General features: G+C 40.3%; 1 protein-coding gene across 9 annotated transcripts in view; it reads right to left on the reverse strand.

The window, feature by feature from the left end:
• The window catches only part of KMT5B (lysine methyltransferase 5B), a 59,112-nt gene that overhangs the window by 15,985 nt on the left and 26,690 nt on the right, over window positions 1–16,437 (reverse strand). For 7 of the 9 annotated variants that reach the window (XM_063608619.1, XM_034933191.3, XM_034933187.3 and 4 more), the window contains 7 exons: window positions 14,933–15,080; window positions 9,296–9,364; window positions 4,178–4,343; window positions 2,964–3,073; window positions 705–871; window positions 394–413; window positions 177–313 (listed from right to left, as the gene is read on the reverse strand). In XM_063608619.1, coding sequence (XP_063464689.1) covers window positions 177–313; window positions 394–413; window positions 705–871; window positions 2,964–3,073; window positions 4,178–4,343; window positions 9,296–9,364; window positions 14,933–15,080 — 817 coding nt within the window. Of the gene's footprint in view, window positions 1–176; window positions 314–393; window positions 414–704; window positions 872–2,963; window positions 3,074–4,177; window positions 4,344–8,633; window positions 8,781–9,295; window positions 9,365–14,932; window positions 15,081–16,437 lie in introns of those variants that run through there. The other 2 variants (XM_055094600.2, XM_034933189.3) reach the window with 2 other exon arrangements.

Raw genomic sequence — 16,437 nt, forward strand, 5'->3', positions numbered from 1 at the left:
CCCTAAATAGCTGTGCAGCATTTGACTTTGTTCATATACATTGCACCGGCCGCTATGCTAAAGAACATAAAGACTAACTCTGCATTTAAACAACAAAGAGATAATGTGAGTTTAATCCCCATAATCAGGTTGTTAACAAAAAATGTTTAGGCTGAACATTTTACTTAATACCTTACCTTTCGCAAGTGTAACACTCGCAGAACTCATTATTTTCTCCAAAGAACCCATCTCCATAATAACAAGAAATTTCTTCTCCAGGTTCAATGTCTCTTAGAGCCTTCACACATGCTGTATCTCGACCAGTTGACACAAACTAAAATAAAAGTAACTCAGTAAGAAACTCACACCTGAAGCAAAACCAAAATACTTGAAGAAAATTTTTTTAATGCTTACCTTACAATTAGGTCTGCAATCTGAAAAATGTCCAAAAGATAAAGTCAATTAACTGTTGATAAGATCTGAAACACGAACAATTATAGAAATCTGAAATAAGCTTTCCATATAACTTTACAACTTTTGATAGGAGTTTAGGTCTCAAGTTCAACTAAAGGAATATACATTTATTTTAATAAGTTTGTGGAAACATTTCTATTTCAAATTCTCCTTTAAAGGAAGATAAAGGTTTGACTGAGGTTGACAAGGCCATTCTAGCAGTTAGCAGGAATGGCCAACACTAGCGCCAACACCTTGGAAACACAGCTTACCATGGTTTATAAACGCAGCAGGACCCAGCCAGAGTTGAGCACAGTTTTTCCTTGTGGAGTACATGACACTGAAGTCGTTTTCTCCATGTCTAAGTAGCATGTTCTCCTCAATTTCTGAAAGTTCGGCAATACAACCCACCAGTAATTCTATTTTGTCATTTCGTTTCCTATTTAAAATATGTGATGTGTTAAAAATTACTAGTAATTAAATATAGTAAGGCTTCTTTTAATAAAATAATCCTGACAATATCAGAAACTGAAAAGGCCTAGCTGTCTATACTTTAGTTAGCTCACTGGGATCCCCACCTGGCTATCTTCTCTCCTACCCTGGAGCTCCACAGCCTTGTGCCATGGTTACTTGTGTACCTATCTTATTCCTGCAAGAGAATGGAAACTCAACCAGGACAGGGACTATGCCACCTATGTCTCTGAATGCCCTGGTGTGGTGTTTTGCAAGCAGAAAGTACTCAAATACTTGCGGCAATGAATTAAACTTTCTGACTGCTGGATGAAGCAGGCAGGGACCAGTGGCAGTAAGGGTTATGAGGATCCGGAATCACGGTGCCACTCTTTAGAGCACACCATCTGCTAGGAATATAATGCAAGCCAAATTTTCAATCTTAAATTTTTTAGCAGCCACATTGAGAAAGTTAAGTGAATATAGGTGAAATTACTTTAACAATTTATTTTATTTTATTTTATTTGAGACGGAATCTCGCTCTGTTGCCCAGGCTGGAGTGCAGTGGCGTGATCTCAGCTCACTGCAACCTCTGCCTCCTGAGTTCAAGTGATTCTCCTGCCTCAGCCTCCCAAGTAGCTGGGACTACAGGTGCGTGCCACCACACCTAGCTCATTTTTTTTTTTGTATTTTTACTAGAGATGGGGTTTCACCGTGTTGGCCAGGATGGTCTCAATTTCTTGACGTCATGATCCGCCCACCTCGGCCTCCCAAAGTGCTGGGATTACAGATGAGCCTCCGTGCCCAGCCAACAATATATTTTAACCCAATATCCAAAATACGATTTCAGTAGGTAATATAAGAACTATGAATGGGAATAAAATTTAATATGAAATCTGGTGTGTATAGCACACTTACAGCGCTTCTCAATTCAGACTAGCTACATTTCAAGGACTCAAGGGCTGGTGGCTACTGTACCAGACGGTACAGCTCTAGGACTCTAGATCTTAAACCTACACACCCATCTGCAACACAGGGAGCCACATAATCCAACTAGCAGGCTCAATACATCCTGAGGTAAATGAAGCACACTTCATGTACACGCACTCACCCCAGAGGCCTGGCAATAAAGTTCTTTTACCTATCCATTTTCAGATATCTGACCCCCCAAATTTTTGTGGTAGAAATATCAGAGGGTGGGTACATGAGGAGCTACATGTTTTTCCTGGGAGATAACATAGAGAACAGGCATGATAGGAAAGAAGATACAGTAGTATATTCTCTTTCATCTGTAACTTTTATCCCTTTTAGCTGGGCTCAACTCTGACTTAATTTTGAGATAGAGTCTCACTCTATTGCCCAGGCTGGAGTGCAGTGGCGCGATCTCAGCTCACTATAGCCTCTGTCTCCTGGGTTCAAGTGATTCTCCTGCCTCAGCCACCCGAGTAGCTAGGACTACAGGTGTGTGCCACCACGCCCAGCTAATTTTTGTATTTTTAGTAGAGATGGGGTTTCACCATGTTGGCCAGGCTGGTCTTGAACTCCTGACCTCAAGTGATCTGCCTGCCTCGGCCTCCCAAAGTGCTGGGATTATAGGCGTGAGCCAATGCCCCCCACCAACTCTACTATTTTTATTGAAGCTGGCATATATACATATATATATATCTGTATGTATGTATTTTTAAGCAACTAATGCTTTAGGGAGGTTTCCACCCATAAAACTAGGATCATTAAGACTTTAGCCCCAACCTTTCTTCTAGGCCAGTAGAAGACTGACTGTGGAAGCCAGGTTATCTAATCACGGTATCCACAACTCTTCAGCAATCATAACACTGAACAGGCATCCAGAGTCAATAAAGGAAAATGAAAAGCAATTTGGCCTAGAGATGGGATCTGGTTCAACTGAGACTTCCGATTTCCCCACTCTGACTCCAGCTGATGGGCCAAGGCAACGGCGATGCATTGGCTACTTCACGGTAAACTCTGGCTTCATTCCTTACCATGAATTTCTCAGCACTTCAACAATAATTTAAAAGAGAACTTTAAATTAAATTAAAGGTTTATACTAGTAGAATAGTTACCACTCTTTTGTTGCAACTATTTTGGCTCCATTTTGTTCTGATGAGTATCTATTACATGGCAATATTTCAAATCCACTGTCCGTTGCAAACATTCGCAAATAAATAAATACCTAAAACAGGAAAAAAAAATTGATAATGACTTTAAATGGTATACCCTGCTAGACTTTCTTACAATTATAAAAGCAAACCACCCGCAATGATGAAAAAAATGTAAGATCTAGCCTGAGCAACATAGTGAGACCCTGTCTCTACGAAAAACATTAGCCAAGCATGGTGGCATGTACCTTTAGTGCCAGCTACGTGGGCGGCTGAGAGGAAGAATCACTTGAGCCCAAGAGATGGAAGCTGCAGTGAGCCATAATCAGGCCACTGCACTCCAGCCTGGGTGACAGAGCAAGATTCTGCCTCTAAAAAAACAATAAAATAAACAAAAAAAGTAAGATCATTAGGTAACAAACTTTATTGTTACTCAAGAGTTTTGAATGTCACAATTTTTCTCATTTTGCAATATTTGCATTACAGTAACTAGCTGAACACCCCTAAACAAAAAATTCAAAATCCTCCCATGAGCATTTCCTTTGAGTGTCAGGTCGGTGTTCAAAAAGTTTCAGATTTTGGAGCATTTCAAATTTTGGGGTTAAGGGTACTCACTCTGTATGAGTACCTAATGGCTTGTTTCCCTTAAGGCTCATAATGAATTTCACCTCTATATGACAAAGTTTTCTCTCCTTTTTTGGTTTTAGAGACAGGGTCTTGCTCTGTCTCCCAGGGCTGGAGCGCAGTGGCATGATCATAGCTCAGTGCAGCCTCTAACTCTTGGGCACAAGCAATGCTTCTGGCTCTGCTTCCTGAGTAGCCGGAACTACAAACTACAAAGGTACACACTACTATGCCTAGCTAATTTTTTTATTCTTATTTTTTTAGAGATGGAGTCTTGCTATGTTGCCCAGGCTGGTCTCGAAGTCCTGGCCTCAAGCAATACTCCCATCTTAGCCCCCACAAAGTGCTGGGATTACAAGCATGAGCCACTGAGCCTGGCCCAGTTTTTTCTCTGGACTGTCATCCAAATGACTGTATGTGTTACAAGATCTTCAGACTGATTAGTTTTATGAAAAATAAATTTAAAATTTCAGTATTAACTAACATTTAGGGTTTTAATTTACTTCACTATTCTTATCCAAATAGGTTAACAGCATCAGTCTTAATAAACTTACATGTTCTTTGAATAATTTCTCCTGCATTTTATTCTTGTTGAGAAAATAGTGCCGTGCCCATTCGCCTGAAGTCAAACATTTGAAGGCTTTCTCCAAGTGTTCATCTTTCTTAAAACGTTCAATTACTTCCTTTAGTTCTTCCTGCCTTCCTTTAATAGGCCTAAATCTGAAAGAAATCAAAAGAATGAATGGGTTATCTGCCACAATCCTTGCGCCACTGATCCATCTTAACAGATCTTGAGAAAGAGCTAATACCCTAAAAACAGCCATGGTTATCAGAGCAAAGATCTAAGAGAAGAGAACAACAATCAATAGTCTTGATTACTACTATTCAAGTAATACTGATCACCTGGATCAGCAAGTTCTCTTTTTTCAATCTGTTATTTTAATATTTTTATTTCACTGTTATCTCAGTAACTTCTCTTTTTTCAATCTGTTATTTTAATTATTTTTATTTCACTGTTATCTCATTAACTGTGAGGCGAGCAGACGATTCAAACAAAAGCTGTCTGATTCAGACTTACACTAGTTGTCAACTTTGGGAGACACAAAATCAAAGCTCTAGAATACAGCACACCTAATTTAGAGTTAGAATGACAAGAATCTTTTTAAAACATGCAAAATCAAGCTGGAAGAGTGCCAGGCAATGAATTTCAGAAGTATGATGATGTAAACAAAACCATGCCATACACAAAAACATTCTTTATGTACACAGTCAGAAAAAACCCCAAACTAAGTATTCCAACAGGCTTTGAGACACACCTTGATGTTCTAACCACCCATGTCAAAGTCATCTTTGATGACTGCATTCAGAGAACAAAACGAGCACAAGCAGTGTTAACTCTAGTGGTGAAATTGCTATACTGGTAATGTAGGAAAACTGATGGGGTAGAGTTGTTTTTTTTTTTTTTTTTGGAGATGGAGTCTCACTCTGTGGCCCAGGCTGGAGTGCAGTGGTGTGATCTTGGCTCACTGCAACCTCTGCCTCCCGGGTTCAAGTGATTCTCTTGCCTCAGCCTCCCATGTAGCTGGGATGACAGGCGTGCGCCACCATGCCCAGCTAATTTTTGTATTTTTAGTAGAGACCATGTTGGCCAGGCTGGTCTTGAACTCCTAACCTCAAGTGGTCTGCCCGCCTTGGCCTCCCAAAGTGCTGGGATTATAGGTGTGAGCCACTGCGCCTGGCCTGCAGGGGTAGAATTGAAAAGGCTTCCATTGTAGAATCAGCCACACTGATGTCTTCAGAATATTATCCCATTAGGTCTATATTTATGCATGATGCAGTCATGGCCCAAGCAAGACAAATTTGTGAACCCCTCATTCTAAAGCTGTGTTTTCAGTAAAACGTGTACTATAAAGTTACTAGCATCTTAATTTCAAATTTTCTTTTCATGTCAATTTCATAAAGCTAATTCTCCCAAATAAAGTTTTTATTTAAAAAAAAAAGTTTTATTTTATTTTCATAAAGCTAATTCTAACCGGATTATGGCCCGGTGTGGTGGCTCTCACCTATAATCCCAGCACTTTGGGAGGTCGAGGCGGATGGATCACGAGGTCAGGAGATCGAGACCATCCTGGCCAACCTGGTGAAACCCTGTCTCTACTAAAATGCAAAAAATTAGCCAGGCCCGCGTAGTGGTACACGCCTGTAGTCCTAGCTACTCAGGAGGCTGAGGCAGGGGAATTGCTTGAACTCGAGAGTTGAAGTTGGAGTGAGCCAAGATCGCGTCACTGCACTTCAGCCTGGTGACAGAGCAAGACTCCGTATCAAAAAAACAAAACAAAACGTCCAACAGAAAAAAGGAATCACCGATTGCCATTCAAATAAAATACATTAAGAAAAAATATTAGTGGTTCAGGAGAAAAAAATCTTTATGTGTCTTACTCTGACATTTAAAATTGTACATTTCATAAACCTGAATATGCTAAAATTGAGGTAAGATCTAGCATAAACTCCAGCAAAGGAAGCATTCAGCAGAATTTTTTTTCCTAGAGAAGCTATCATACATGTATTCATAGTATTTCAGTAAGATTTCAAGCCACAGTATTTCATCAAGGTTTATTAGGTGCTGTGTTGTGTATACAGTGGCATATGAAGCGCTATGGTGAAAAATACAAGAGAAGACATGGCCACTGTTCTTGAATGGAAAATTTAATTGGGACTAAAAAACATATATATGCATCAAACAGTTAAGGAAGTGATCAATATGCAAATGCATGTTAATATGCTAAAAACTGCATTGCTATAGCACCTAAAAGTATAGAAATTATAACTAGGGTGTAAAATGTACATGGGAAAGGTTTAAGAAAAGCACATTATAAGCAGGTAAGAATCAAAAGGAAGGAAGAGTGAGGGGAAGTCTAAGCAGAAGATCTTAATCAAGCTGGATTCAAAGAGTTGACCAGGGTCAGCTAGTTAGCAATAATAAAGTGAAGTACCAGAATCAGGAAGAGGGAAGACATGAGGTCCTGAACAGGTATAATACTGTTTACTGGACAGGATCACTGGAAGACTTCAGGTGTATTAATGCATACTGATACTACCAGGAACTTACTAGCTACACACTCTAGTCATTTTTTTTTTAATTCAGTAATCCTGAATTCTCACAACTATTAGCTGAACCATCTGAAAGTTCAAACATATCCTAGAGATAATACTGAAGAAATGAACAGGGCCCTGTTTTCCATTTTCAATCAGTTGGTATACAAGCCTTTACAGACAGATAAATGCAAGTCCTTTAAACAATTCAGAACGTCTTACTAGGCTGTCGACATATGGTGTCAGAGAACCACCATGAAAATAAAGAGCTGTAGAATTGGGAAAGCATCCAAATATCCATACTCAACTACTTGTAGCCATCACAATTGATTGTGTCAAGATACCATCTCCAAGAAATCCAATGGAAACCATTCTTGCTGCAATCCTACACTACATGGTTATTTGCACATGAAGGACAGATAAGACAACAAAGCAGCTCTCAGCTAAGGCATGACCTGTCGAGCAATATGAAATATGAAATATGAAACGGTGGGAAACAGATAACCCGTGTTTTGTGTGGCAATCAGAAAAGCAATAGTTCACTTTAAGCAAATGCAATAAATTATCCATGCCGTTAAATGACAGGGCTACAAACGACAGAAAGGGCCAAGCTATCTTTACACGTTCAATGTGAAAGTGACCAATGGGAACATTATACAAAAGTAAGTTATAGACCTGGAATGAAACTTGGCTATTTTTAATAGGCTTTATGTGTGTTCTATGCTTTCTGAAACAAGTTCATTCCTATCTAAAAATGCCTTCAGGTAACCTTAGTTTTGTTTATTTTTTATTCATAATGCCAAACAATTTACATGCTAAAACCAACACAAAATAGTCAACTCTTGATTTAGTAGTATTCTGCCGACCTTCCCTGTGTTGACTTCTGTTTCTGCTTTCCTGACTTTATTGCCTCAAACATAAATAAAACCCCTGAAACTATCCCTTGCTACCGATAGCAAGAACCTCTATTTCACTAAAAATATAAGTTGCTGTCCCAAACCTGTTAAAACTTACTGTCACAGTTGGCTGCTATGGGCATGAAATGACAGTAAGGAAAAGGGGGAAGAAAATGGTTAAGGGTGCAGACAGGCAGGAGATGAGACAGTTGTTTTCAATAATCCTACAGAAGTATGTAAAAGTCAGCTGGCTGATAGTTCAAATCAAATCCCATTGTAACAAATACTGTGGAAAATAAAAGTTAAGACTGTTATACCTATTAGGGCTGGTGCAAATGCACTGAAAACCTTAGGGGATTTTTTTTTTCCTATTATTGAACAGAAAAAATACCCTCTCTCCTTAACTATAATCACTCTAACTCTCCCATACAAACTGCATAAAACTATCCTTTTACTCTGGCACTTAAAGGCCAGATAATTTAGAACAGCCCTTTTGTTCCACAAATGAGGAAAATAAGGCCCAACAAGGCTGAGTAGATTGCCAATGACTTAGGGCTAATGAATGGAAGACCTGGGATTTACCCTGGCCTTTCTGGTTCCTGTTATATGACCTGGCTCAGGAGAGCCTTCCTCACATTGTTTCATGGTTAGAAGAGGATTTGACTTGCGTTTGCCATTGAGCATCAGCACTGGGCCCAGCCAGAGACAGCTCTAGCTTGTATACTGACAATACAGTGGAAGGGATGGACGCAAATGTGAATTTTAAAATTTCGTATTTGGGTGGGGGGGTGGGTGGCAAGGGAGGCAAGAAAAAACAGTTATTTGGCATTTCCAAACCAATATGCCCCGTCCTCCCTCCCTTAATAGAAAATTTGCTACTTTAAATCAACCAAACATATCTATTTTTTCTCTTCTTACACTTCCAATCAATGGCTGGTATAAGAAAAATAAAAATGTCATTTACAATTGGTTATTATTAAAGGGGCAGGAAAAAAACATATGAATTCACACTCCCACACACCTGTTCCCCACTCTTTCCAGAGACTCACTTCCCAGGTTTTCTTGCTATTTGGTTTTTCTGTCTCCCCACTGTGGCAGTGAAGAAAAGTTGTAGACTGTATTAGCTGTGCTACTGTGCCCTTCATTAGCATGCACAATCAAGAGCTGACTGGAAGGGTGGGGAACAGGAAGGGGAACAGAAAAAAGGGAGACAGGGAAGGAGAGAGGAAGAGAGAAAAATGCTCAAATATTTAAGATATAAAATAAAACCATGAGGCAACATAGTGAACACATTTCCCCCTCTGAAGAAAGTTTAGCTGCAAATCCACAGTTTGTAGACGCTGAGTGAGGAGTCGCAGAGCAGCTCTTCAGTCCTTCTTGACCTGAAAATAAACGAGAACCAAAAACATACCTGGCTGAGTCCTGCAATCAGTGCTCAGCTAATCACATGGAGTGACTCCTGATCTTTTGAAGAATGATTTGTTTCTCTTAAAATCACCCTGTTATGAAGTACAAGTGGTTTTTTAAAAAATACAACTATTATCAAACTACTTTAAAAGGTTTGTAAAATGTTCTAAAACTCTAATTTATGCTGACACTTCAAATTACTTAACATAAAAGAACATTTTAAAAGGCTGGAATGGGTTAGTCAGTATCTCATTGTTTTTAACACACACTACCTACCTCACAGGGTTGTTGTGAGAAAAACTGTCAGATTTTGAAAAATGCCTTGAGCTCCTCGAAGGAAAGGCGCTATATAAATGCAAAAACAAACAACAAAAATAAAAAGCTATTTGTATAATCTGTACTTGTAATTTCTAAACAGACTTAGAATATTCGTTGTTGCAAAAATCTTTAAAACTCTGTGATAATCAAGAACTTTAAGATGCCACAGGTGGGCGCGGCAGGATAGAAGCCATGCTGCTGAAATTCTCTGCTTCCCATAGAACACACCTTACCATGAAGTTAGAAGCTTTGAAAACATTCTTTACGGATTCTAGTCAAGCACTTAATTTTAAAATGATATTTAAAGTGATTCATATCCATATCCAATAGTGGATATGAATAATCAAATACATATAAAAGTGAAATAAAAATTAGATGGTTATAACAGTAGAAAAATGAGTAAGGACTGTACAGGCTGACATTCTGATTAGAAAACCAAGAAAAGTTGAAAAGAGAAACTCAGTGCCCTGAAGTGACTCCCCTGATGTTTAAATGCTGTCTCCTGCTCAGCTCACTGCTGGCCTGAGTCGCCTTCACGCCTCAGGATACTGTGACATCTCAGGGTCATGCAGCCTCAAAAAGGGGGCATTACTGAAAGCATCGATCCCTTTCTTAAAATATCCCGCTCCCACTCCATTTAAAAACCAGAGGTATAAACAACAACTTTTTTTCTTGTTAAAAAGAAAACTTTAGGTTTCATAATTGACAAAAGTCAATTAAGTTCAAATTTCTCCCAATAAACTGAAATTAGCATTTTGTTCGTACTATTTCTAAGTATTCATGCTACAACTCTTGCTTGTTAGTAAATGTAAGGATATATTAAGATTAAAACCTGTGCACTCAAAATATAGCCAGTTTTGAAAATTCTCCAATCATTAAACATCTACTCTTTCTTTTTTCTCTCTTTTTTTTTTTTTTTTTGGAGATAGACTCTCTCTGTTGCCCAGGCTGGAGTGCAGTGGTGTGATCTAGGCTCACTGCAACCTCTGCCTCCCAGGTTCAAGTTATTCGCCTGCCTCAAACTCTTGAGTAGCTGGGATTACGGGCACGCACCACCATGCCCGGCTAATTTTTGTATTTTTAGTAGAGACGGGGTTTCACCATGTTGGTCAGGCTGGTGTCGAACACCTGACCTCGTGATCCACCCGCCTCGGCCTCCCAAAGTGCTGGAATTACAGGCGTGAGCCATCACGCCCGGGCTAAACATCTACTGTTTCTTAACATTCTTCCTGTTGGTAGACTGAAAGAAGTAAAAGGAAGGGAAAAGAGTATAAAAAAGAGAAACTAAAAAGTGACAAATTACAGGTGCATAAACATATGAACAAAGAGCGCACTATACAAGGAACAGGCAGAGAGCTTAGAAAATTAAAATCCAAGAGCAGTACATCTTCTGGTCACTTCTTTTGCACCCCAAAGAGAGAGAAGTCCATAAACTAACAATTTAAGAAGTATTTATTGGCTATTTACTACCCTAATTAAGCATTATCAGTTTTCCTTATTTTCTAAAGTCACATTCTGGTAAATTCTTGCTCAAAAGATGATGAGCTAGAAGGGATAGTTTTATTTTCAAGTAAATTCACTAAGGTTAATTGAAAACATATACCTTTCACCAAGATTAATGTAAAGGTCATTAATAAAGTTTCTGTTCCCAAATATCAGTGTACACAAGAGTGTAAAAGCACACGTAAATGGAACACTCTGGTGGGAAGTAGGCAGGCCGTCCCCTGCACTGCCACACCGGCCTGAAGTGCTGGCATTGCTAGGAACCCAGGCTGCTCTAACCAGGGCAACAGAATCGTCTGTACTTCCACAGGTTATTTTAGGAACTGTATAATTAAATGTTGGACTAAAAAATACTTAAAAAATGATTTCTTCTGCAAGTTTAACCAGCTTTAATTTTAGATGCTTCAATTCTACGGGGAAAAATCTTAGGCACTGGATGCATTTTAACTTAGGAGTCCTCAGTTAATGTCTTGAGTTCTAAAAATATTTGTGTGGTAATCCTGAAGTTTACATTTATGACTACATAGTTTTACGTGAGCCCTAGGAAACTCCTAGTAAGGTATTTTTATCCACTTAGCACGTCACAATGAAACTGAGAGGCCAGATGTTTTAGGACCTAGCTATTCCAAGTGTAGTCTGGGAGCTTGTTAGAAAGGCAGAATCTCAGGCCCCACCCCAAAGCTACTGAATCAGAGCCTTCATTTCAACAAACTCCCAGGTGACTCTCATGTAAACTAATTATAAGACGCAATGGTATAGGAGGACTTTTACAGAAAACTGGAGTGCTTCCTTTTGTTTTTTAATATAGGGTTTCACTCTGTGGCCCAGGCTGGAGTGCAGTGGTATGAATACAGCTCATTGCAGCCTCGAGCTCCTGGGCTCCAGTGATCCTCCCATCTTGCCCTCCCAAAGTGCTGGGATTACAGGCATGAGCCACTGCAGCAGAAAACTGGAGTATTTACTATTGAAGATGCCAATAACAGGCAGCCTTCTGGAATACGGCACGGGGATTTTAGAATACATGAAGTTCTGTCATAAGCCACTAAAACTTTCATTGTAATTTTTTTTTTTTTTTTTGAGACTGAGTTTCGCTCTTGTTGCCCAGGCTGGAGTGCAGTGGCACAATCTCGGCTCACCACAACCTCTGCCTCCCAGGTTCAAGTGATTCTCCTGCCTCGGCCTCCTGAGTAGCTGGGAGTACAGGCATGTGCCACCACGCCTGGCTAATTTTGTATTTTTAGTAGAGACGGGGTTTTCCATGTTGGTCAGGCTGGTCTTGAACTCCCGACCTCAGGTGATCTGCCCACCTCAGCCTCCCAAAGTGCTGGGATTACAGGCGTGAGCCACCGCACCTGGCCCATTGTAATTCTGATGTAACACTGTTTTATATGCTTCCATATCTTGGTAATAAGGCATAATCAATATAACTTTCTTGATGACCCCAGGTCAAGATTCTGGGCCTTTGTGGTGACATTCTGAATGCCACTAGACTACTGTGTCAAAGAGTGATTCATTCACACATTCACATTTCTTAACTCAAAAAAAAAAAAGAAAAACACTGGGGGTGCTACAGGGTGACAAATATTATCAGCATCTTCTAGGAGGAGAATGAGCACTGGTCTCATGTTCAATGGGCAAAAAAAAAAAGAAAAGAAAAGAAAATGGACTTAAAATAATGCAAATTAGTTTTTTGTTTTTAGCCGGAGTCACGCTCTGTTGCGCAGTGGCGCGATCCCAGCTCACTGCAACTTCCACCTCCCAGGTTCGAGGGATTCTCCTGCCTCAGCCTTCCGAGTAGCTGGGACTACAGGCGCATGTGGCCATGCCCAGCTAATTTTTTGTATTTTTAGTAGAGACGGGGTTTCAGCATGTTGGCCAGGCTGGTCTCGAACTCCTGAGCTCAGGTGATCCACCCACCTCGGCCTCCCAAAGTGCTGGGATTACAGGCATGAGCCACCATGCCCAGCCCTGTATCTTTTTTTTTTTTTTTTGAGGCAGTCTCACTTTGTTACCCAGGCTGGAGTGCAGTGATGTGATCTTGGTTCACTGCAACCTCTGTCTCCCGGGTTCACGTGATTCTCCTGCCTCAGCCTCCTGAGTAGCCAGGACTACAGGTGTGCACCACCACACCCAGCTAATTTTTGTATTTTTAGTAGAGATGGGATTTCACCATGTTGGCCAGGCTGGTCTCGAACTCCTGACCTCTGGTGATCCACCCAGCTTGGCCTCCCAAAGTGCTGAGATTACAGGCATGAGCCACTGGGCCCAGCCTGGATCTTAATCAATCAGGGCATCCAATGGCAGTCATTTGGCAGGGAACTGTTTAAATAATCTCCCAACTCCATTCCAATATTTCACACTTCATTTGAGTAGGTAAAGGTATATGACAGAAAATTTTATGGTCAGACATGGTGGCTCATGCCTATAATCCCAGCACTTTGGGAGGCTGAGGCAGGTGGATCACCTGAGGTCAGGAGTTTCAAGACCAGCCTGGTCAACATGGTGAAACCTCATCTACACTAAAAATACAAAAATTAGCTGGGTGCAGTGGTGCACGCCTGTAATCCCAGCTACTTGGGAAACTGAGGCAGGAGAATCACTTGAACCCAGAAGGTGGAGGTTGCAGTGAGCTGAGATCATGCCACTGCACTCCAGTCTGGGCGACAGAGTGAGACTCCATCTAAAAAAGAAAAGAAAAAAAAATTTATGAAAAAAACAAAAGCACATTTTTACCTGAATTACTTCTTTTGGATTTAGACTGTAATTGATAAGTGAGGCATATAGTATCTTAATTCTAGCAAGGGATAAAATTAAAAGGGGGGAAACAGGACACAAGACTTTCCTCTAATTACCTGTACTCACCAATTCCTACCTCTCCCAACTACTGATCAGTGACCACCTACCTGGGTATCAAGTTCCCCCAGGGTTGCCACTAAAATCGGAACTATATAACCCCAGTCCGGGTGTGATGGAGATGAAAGTGATGGGCCAGAACTAGCTCTATCTTCTAAATCCCTGCTGTTATGCTTTCCCACCAGACTAAAAAACCCTTTGCCATAGAGGTTAAGAGACAAAGCAAAGTTGCAAAGCTCTGACCTGTTTGGTGGCAGATACATTTGTGAAATGATCTAATGGTCTTTTTTGAGGGAGAAATGGTATTTAAGAGAATTAAAGAGAGACCTCGGCTGTTAAAAGATGACAGATTTCAAGATTAATGTAATAATGTTTTTTATATACAGCATTTGGTACTCAAAACACTTACACATCCACTTTCTTACCTGCATACTGAATATAAACATGTCTTTAAAACTATTCGCTCTTAAATGATTAGCTGAATCCCAAAGATTAAACATGATGACAAAATTCCCCATCTATACAGAGACAATGTGTAAGAGAAAAGTCTATAATAAAATCATGAAAAAAAGGGATGTACCCTACTTTAAGTTGGAAATAATCATACACTTTCAAGGTGTTACAGGATGCTTGTCAGATTTTTCTTTTCGCTAAGATAATTGTCATCACCTTTTTTTTTTTGAGATGGAGTTTCGCTCTTGTTGCCCAGACTGGAGTGCAATGGCACGATCTCGGCTCACTGCAACCTCCGCCTCCCGGGTTCAAGTGATTCTCCTGCCTCAGCCTCCCAAGTAGCTGGGATTACAGGCGTGTGCCACCTGCCTGGCTAATTTTTTTTGTACTTTTAGTAGAGACAGGGTTTCACCATGTTGGTCAGGCTGGTCTCAAACTCCTGACCTCAGGTGATCCACCCACCTTGGCCTCCCAAAGTGTAGGGATTACAGGCGTGAGCCACCATGCCTGGCATCATCAACTTTTAAAATAGAACATGAGGATGCTCCTCCAGCTTTATATGTTAATAGAAATGTTCTGAGGTAAAATAAGAACACAGAGTTAGAACTGACAAGATTCCTAGAGTCTTTTCTCTGCTTCTCTTGGCTCACAGACAGAAAACCCTTCCACTGCAAAGAACTTTCCTTTAATGTCATTTTAAATTTTGAGCAAAAGTAAAATTAGCCATCTATGTTCTTGAATTCAACATAATCATCTGTTCCATTCAGGATAAAGACTGAAAATTACCTAGTATTCATTTTGTGTGTTTGAAAACCTAAATAGGGATCAAGAACCAAACTGGTTGCTAGGTCATCATTTTCACAGAGTTCCTTGGCGGACATTCCAGAGGATGGTACATAGCGACTCTGTCCTTCAAATCCCGAGTTACCATTACCTGTGAAAAGCAAAAGCAAGAAAAATTACTCAAATTGAAAACTACTTAAATCTGCCTTAAAATCTTTAGCAGCATTGCCCATTCAAGCTGGTAATAAAGAACTGAAAAATCAATCACTTTTAGTAATTAAGAATTTAATAACCTTTGCATAAGACAGAAAACCAAATGCAGTAAACTATCTCCATTACTGAGAGTATTTTCGTTAGCAGGTAGTAATAGCAGGTTCCCAAGAATGGGGTCTGGGTAGTTGTGAGAATTTGGTTCAAATGCTTGACTCTCCCCCACCCCCTTCTCTCCAAGGAACACTGAGAAACAGGGGACGGGAGGATGTTCACTATTTTAACAAGACAATACACAGGGCCATTACAGATAGGACTCGGCTGAAAAGGAAAGAGGAACACAAGATAGTTTCTGCAAGAAGCACCAGAACTCCAGATCTCAAGTATCAAAAGGAATCTCATGAAGTTCAGCTTCCTGCTTTAGGGCAGGTGAATGATTATTATCCCCACTTTGCAGGCAACTGAGGCCCAGACAAAAAGAAACTTGCCCACAATTCCAGAGCTGGGCAGTAGAAGTGGGGAAAGAAGTGGAGAGAGAATGACAGACCTATTTCTACTGACCTCTGTTTGAAGCAATTATGAACGAATGGATAAAAATACAGACTGAAATATATAACTGAAATAACTGGGTTTAACTGTGGAAGAAAAGCAATGTAAAGAAGGAAATGAAGGCCAAGTTTGTAAGAAGTTTCATCAGAGCTGATTAAGTTTGATGTATATGCCACTGACAGTCCTTCCATGGAATCAGCACATCATTTATGGAGGACAACAGCAATGTAACTTTCAGGCTCTCAAAACCAAAATGGGGAAGAATGAAACACAGAGTAAAGTTTAACCTTTTCATCCACTCTTTCACAGAACAAATACTTAAATGTGAGTTCCTGCCAAGGGTAGACATATGATTTTGCAATCAAATTAGTTGCATGTAGGTATGTGAAAAGCTATCAACATTGTTAAATTTTTTGTAACAGCATAATAGCTTTATTGAAATACAATTCACATATGACACAACTCACTTCTTTTTTTTTTGAAGACAGGGTCTTGCTTTGCCACCCAGCCTGGAGTGCAGTGGCATGATCACAGCTCACCGCAGCCTCGAATTCCTGGGCTCAAGGAATCATCCTGCCTCAGCCTCCCTAGTAGCTGGGACCACAGGCATGCATCATCAAACCTGGTTAATTTTTGTATTTTTTTGTAAAAGTGGGGTCTCGCCATATTGTCCAGGCTGGTCTTGAACTCCTGAGCTCAAGCCATCCTCCTGCCTCAGCCTCCCAAACTGCTGGGATTACAGGCGTGAG

The sequence above is a fragment of the Pan paniscus genome, chromosome 9, assembly GCF_029289425.2.
Source record: "Pan paniscus chromosome 9, NHGRI_mPanPan1-v2.0_pri, whole genome shotgun sequence".
NCBI classification, from domain to species: Eukaryota; Metazoa; Chordata; class Mammalia; order Primates; family Hominidae; genus Pan; species Pan paniscus.